We start from the raw sequence: 6,012 nt of genomic DNA on the forward strand, positions 1-6,012 counted from the left end.
GCATCCCCCACACACTTTGTTCTAAAGCTTCTCTAGTGTTAGAGTCTCTCCACCCCCTGCCTGGTGCACCGGAGTGATTGAACATTAGACTTTGATACTTCTTTTTAGGAATGATTGTGAATGATTAAAGACTACTTCCTGTAAATACATAGCTGTGCCAAAGGTATTTATTGGAGGACTGAATAGCATGTTGCTGTTCTTTGATATTATTATCAAAACTGTTAAAACACCATCTCATATCTATTACAATTCTAGGGCCTGTTTTCTTCTCCTGTGGCAAGATAGGCTTTGGCCTGTAATCCATGCTTGGATCTACGTGGCCTTACAGGCAGTCAGATTGCAAGTTGGAAACTGGGGTGAAGGTGCCTTTGTCCCCTTGCCCCAAGGACACACTGCTCTCTTGCTGCCTAAGTAGCAACCCTAAAAGTAGCCAACTTCACATCTAACTTTAGGAGAAGGGGATAGCTTTTGGATTTGTATATGTAAATGTGAAAATGGGAGCAGCCAGTTGACAACCATTGACCTATAGACTATATACTAAGTCCTGGATTCTAGATGATTGATTTTTAATACTTTTCATCTGAGTGGTAGGTGTTTGGTACTGCCCGTTTCTTGCAGATGTCATTGAAGGAAGGGTGGGAGGGATGAAATAAGTAACAACTAATGTCTATAACAGTGATATAATAGTTTGCAATTATAATCTTTTTTGTGAAAGCATTTTACAAGATATTTTGTGGTTCTAGTTTTGCTTTTATATCCTTGCAGATTTACAGTATGACCTTGAGATTGTCTGCCTTATTTGAAGAAAAAATGAAGAAAATCTCCTCTGATTTTAAAATTGGTCAAAAATTCAATGAAAAACTTCGAAGAAGCCAGAGGTTCAAGCGACGGCAAAATTGTAACCGTGTCAGTCAGGCTAACAAAAATAGCAGGTGAATTGTTTATTTCAGGCTTTGTATGCAATTATAAAAACTTGAGGTTGTGGTATTTCTTTAATTTTATTATTCTACAATGATTAGGAGTACAGTATATTCCAAAAGTGTATTTTTTTTTTTATGACTTGAAAGCACTGTGTACATATAGAGAGAGCTATTGTATAATTTGTAATTATGTAAATTTTTTTAGGCATTTAAGGAAAACTATAGATTTTACTAAGGATTAAAGTATCATTTATGGGGCGCCTGGGTGGCTTAGTCGGTTAAGCGTCCGACTTTCGCTTAGGTCATGATCTCGCGGTTCGTGGGTTCGAGCCCCGCGTCGGGCTCTGTGCTGACTGCCAGCTCAGAGCCTGGAGCCTGTTTCAGTCTGTGACTCCCTCTCTCTCTGACCCTCCCCTGCTCACGCTGTCTCTTTCTCTCTCTCTCTCTCTCCCTCCTAGAAATAAATAAAAAACATTAAAAAAATAAAAAAATAATAAAGTATCATTTATGTTTTATGTAAGATCTCCTTTTTATAATACAGAGGGTAAGGTGATTACTTTGGGTGTTGAGCATTTGATTGTGTGAGAGAAATAGCGATTAGACGTGGTGTACCCTATTGTTTCTGAGGGTTAGTTATAAAGAAGACATAAATAATGCAGGGCTTTTTCTCGGCAGGAATTTAATACTAGTTTATATTCTGTCATCTCTGTGTAGGCTGTGTTACTGTCCGGTTTCCAGGTCTCTCCGAGGTTGCAGTGTGAAAGCAGAGCTGGTCCTGTGACATCGGCGTCCAGGCTGGCCTTGAACGTGTGCCGCACCCTTGATGGGTGTCTTCATGCGTGTTGTGGGGATCACGCTCTGCATCTCCGTTCAGAGCCATCTCCTTCAGATCAATACCATTTAAATCTCCTAAGTTCTCCTTTAGTTCCTTCCTTTTTGTACTCTTGTTGTCAGATTGTGTCTGTGTATGTTTTATCTAGTTTTTTTTCAGATTGGTTAAGGAAAGAATAAAAACATCACTGACACTGTTATTCATAATTGCCCACGTAAATTCCCTTTCCCAGTGGGTCTGATTTCTTTGTGTGGGTTTGAGTTATTTCAGCCGGAGGTCCTTTCGCGTTCCTTGTAAGGCGGATGTGCTAGCCGTTAATTCTGACCGTTTTTCTTCGGACTAATTGTGCTGGACATAGAATTCTTAGTTGACAGTGTTGTCGTTTTTCCTCCCAGCACCTCTCCCACTGCCTGCTGGCCTCCGTCGTTCCCGACAAGAAGTCCGCGCTCAGTGCTGGAGGTTCCCTCCCTCATCCACCTGGAATGGCTTTTCTCTTGCTGCTCTCGCAGCTCTGTCTGCATTTTGCAGCTGACTTTGATGTGTGGAGGGATTTTTCCAGCTTTGTAGAGGACTGTTTTTCATCAAATCTGTGTGGTTTCCAGCCATTACTCCATTTTTTTCTGCTCCTTTCCTCTCATCTCTGGGCTGCCATTATACATATGTTGGTGTGATGGATGGTCTCCCACAGGCCTCTGAGGCTCTCCTCATTTCTTCCCCTTCTCTTTCTTTTCTTCAGATGGGATAATACTGACCTACCAAGTTCACTGATTCTTATACCAACTCACATCTGCTGTTGGGCCCATCTTGTGAATGTTTATGTCAGTTACTGTGCTTTCCAACTCCAGATCGCTGGTTTGGGTTTTGTAATTTCTGTATCTTTATTGATATTTTCTGTCATCATGCTTCCCTTTAATTCCGTAAACATGATTTTATTTGGTTCTTCAAATGTGTTGATAGTAGTTGACTTAAATATCTTTAGCTCAGTCTCTGGGTCCTTTTAGGGACAGTTTCTGTTGACTGCATGTCTGCCTGTGTAATGGGCAGGCTTCCTTGTACTGTTCTGTTGGAAACGGGGCATACTTAATAATAGGGTTTTCTTGTTGCTGTTTGTTAGCATGTTGTAGAAACACTGGACTGACTCTCCCCTCCCTCTGTGATGGCGCTTGTTGCTGGTTTTGTTTAAGTTTCCTTAAACCAGCTCTGTAGTCTGTCTTCCTTGCAGTGTTAAGCCACTGAAATTTTTTTATTTTTAAACTTTTTAAAAACTTTTTAAAAACTTATTTTTTTATTTGAGAGAGAGACAGACAGAAAATCTTAAGCAGGTTCCACACTCCTTGTGGAGCCCGACACAGTGCTCCATCCTAAGACCCTGGGATCGTGACTTGAACTGAAATCAGTTGCCGGATGCTCAACCAACTGAGCCACTCAGGTGCCCCTTAAAAATTAAAAAGAAAGAAAGAAAGAGAAAGAAAAATTGGGGGGTCCTATTTTCCTGGGTGCCTTCCCTGACTTAGCAGAGCTCAGTGGTCAGGGTATGTGCTTACACACTTCAGGTAAGCCCTCCACCCTTTTCTGAAGGAGGCCTTTGTGTGAAATGAGGCAGACTTCACTTTCTGCTTACATTTTTCAGGCATGAGAGTCTCAAGGCCAGCGAGGGACTCCCAAGGTCAGCCAGGGACGACTAAGATAACAGGGTTCTCCCCACCCTTTCTTGAGTGTTTGTGGGACCTTTCACATCCCCAGGAAGATTTTGGAGCTTTTCGGACTCCTGTGACTGTCTCATTCTGTAGCTCTTCTTTTTTTGTGGCTGAACTCTGTTGCTCTGACCAGTTGCACAGGCTCGGGCTCCTTTGCAGTTGGCCTGGCTGGATTGCCACCGGTGAGTTTGGTGCTGTTTGGTGAAGCTCCCGAGTCAGGCCAGCGCCCTCTGCCTCCTCATCCTGGTCCTGAAAGCCGTGACACAGAACTGGGGTGTTTGTGTACCTGGGAGGAGCCCCACGTTAAAATGCCAAAACTCCAGTAAAGGTTTTTTCTTAGATTCAGAAAGTTTTTTAGAATAGTCTTTCATTCATTAGTGCCTTTGATTGCTTTTCAGAGTTGAGAAATTGTTTTGGATGATTTTGGCAGTTTTTATCTTTGCTTTTTGGGTGAAACGATTTGCCAAAGTGCTCCTTGCATCCCTGCCCCTGTGCTCAGGATGGCAGAGCCACACTGACCTGCTCAGGTGTGCTCCTTAGCTGCAGGTAAATGAGTTGGGCCCATTCAGCTGCTTTGCAGCCCGTAACTGGGGGACGTGCATTACAAGGTACTATGTGGGTCCCTCCCCTTTTTATCAACTTAGAATTTTGAAATAATTTCAGAAATACAGAGACCTTGACGAATAATGCAAAGAACTCCTTTATACTTTTTACCTGGATTCAGCAGTTTTTCCTAGTAGGCCACATTTGCTTTACTGTTGTTTTATCGTTTTGTTGTGTTTTTCTTCTGAATCATGCAGAAGAATATATCTGACACCTTGCTCCTTTAATCCTAAATATTTGATGTGGGTTTGTTAAAAATAAGGTTCTAGTCACATCTTACTGTATTTCTGCAGTTGACCCAATAATGTCCTTAGGGCAGATGTTTTTTCTAATCTAGACCCAAGTAAGGATCTTGTGTTGTATACAGTTTGCAGTCTCTTTGGTCTGTTTTGTTTTGTTTTGTTAATATTAACTCATTTAATCATCATCCAATCTTATTTTTTATTTTTATTTTTTTTAAGTAATTTCTGTGCCCAGCATAGGGCTTGAACTCATGACCCCGAAATCAAGTCCCATGCTCTACTGACTGAGCCAGCCAGGCACTCCTTTTTAGATTCTTTTATATTACTATTATTTATTTTGAGAGAGTGCTTGCATGTGCACAAGCAAGGGAGGGACAGAGAGAAAGGGAGAAAGAGAATCCCAAGCAGACTCTGTGCGCAAACTCATGAACTGCAAGATCATGACGTGAGTGGAAATCCAGAGTTTGGCCCTTAACTGGCTGAGCCACCCAGACATTCCTATTTTATTTCTTAAGGTTTGTTTGTTTGTTTGTTTTATTTATTTATTTATTTAGAGCATGAGCAGGAGAGGGGCCAGGGGTGGAGGGGAGGTGGAGAGAACCCAAGTAGGCTCTGTGCTGTGAGCCTAGAGCCCGACAGTGGGGCTTGAACTCACAAACCGTGGATTTGTGACCTGAACTGAAATAAAGAGTCGGTCACTTAATTGAGCCATCCAAGCACCCCTCTTTAGTGTTAGTCAGGAATTTTATTTTCTACCTTTGTCTTCTTAATTAATTTGGAGAGTATGGGTCATTAATTTTATAAAAGGTCCCCCAGTTTGGGTTTTTCTGTTACTGTAGGAGTTTTTAACTTTTTTGTTTAATTAAAAAAACTCTCTTGCTTTGAAAAATAGTCTTAGCAGTTAAGAAGGACACAGGATGAAAAAGGGAATAATTTTACTCCTCAGATATCCCTTTGTCTTCTGTTTAAGAGGAAGTTTATGATGAGTATAAGCATGTAATTGTTTCCTTTTTCATTTATTGGTCTGCCCTTCAGTTGATAGTAATAGAAGTTAATATTTTAGGTTTTTTTAATTGTCTTATTTTTTAATAATTTATTGTCGAGTTGGCTACCTTATATTGTATATAGTGTAGTCTTGGCTTCAGGAGTAAATTCCCATGATTCATCACTTAAAACACCCAGTGCTCATCCCAACAAGTACCCTCCTCAGTGCCCTTCACCCATTTTCCCTGTCTCCCCCCAACTCCCTCCCCCATCAACCCTCACTTTGTTCTCTGTATTTAAGAGTCTTTATGGTTTCCCTCCCTCTCTTTGTAACTTATATTTCCTTCCCATCCCCTATGGTCTTCTGTTAAGTTTCTCATATGAGTCCACATATGAGTGAAAACATGATACCTTTTTCTGACTGACTTATTTCTAGAAGTTAATATTTTGATATAAAACACTTTGAAATTTTTTGATTATGATAAACAGTTACTGCTTAAAGAACCTTGTGGTTGTCTTTAAGCTCAGATGCCTTAGATACAAAGCTCTTTTATCTTTTTGTTTTGAAGGAAAATAGGGTTCCTCAACATGAATATTACCCAGATCTGTAATTTAAAACAAAAGGCTGTCTTGTCCTAAACTTCCACCCTTTTTCTTGATAATCCACGGCTCAGGGGTCAAACACAGGGAACTGGTACTTAGAAGTAAAAAGATTTGTCTTTGAAAAAACTAGC

The 6,012-nt window shown here is 40.8% G+C and overlaps 1 protein-coding gene across 1 annotated transcript in view; it reads left to right on the forward strand.

The window, feature by feature from the left end:
• Nucleotides 1–6,012, forward strand: part of BRWD1 (bromodomain and WD repeat domain containing 1) — a 120,359-nt gene that overhangs the window by 103,037 nt on the left and 11,310 nt on the right. Inside the window, 1 exon segment of the mRNA XM_077765488.1 lies at nt 766–932. Coding sequence (XP_077621614.1) covers nt 766–932 — 167 coding nt within the window.

This window comes from Crocuta crocuta, unplaced genomic scaffold, assembly GCF_008692635.1.
Source record: "Crocuta crocuta isolate KB4526 unplaced genomic scaffold, BGI_CrCroc_1.0 scaffold84, whole genome shotgun sequence".
Lineage (NCBI taxonomy): Eukaryota > Metazoa > Chordata > Mammalia > Carnivora > Hyaenidae > Crocuta > Crocuta crocuta.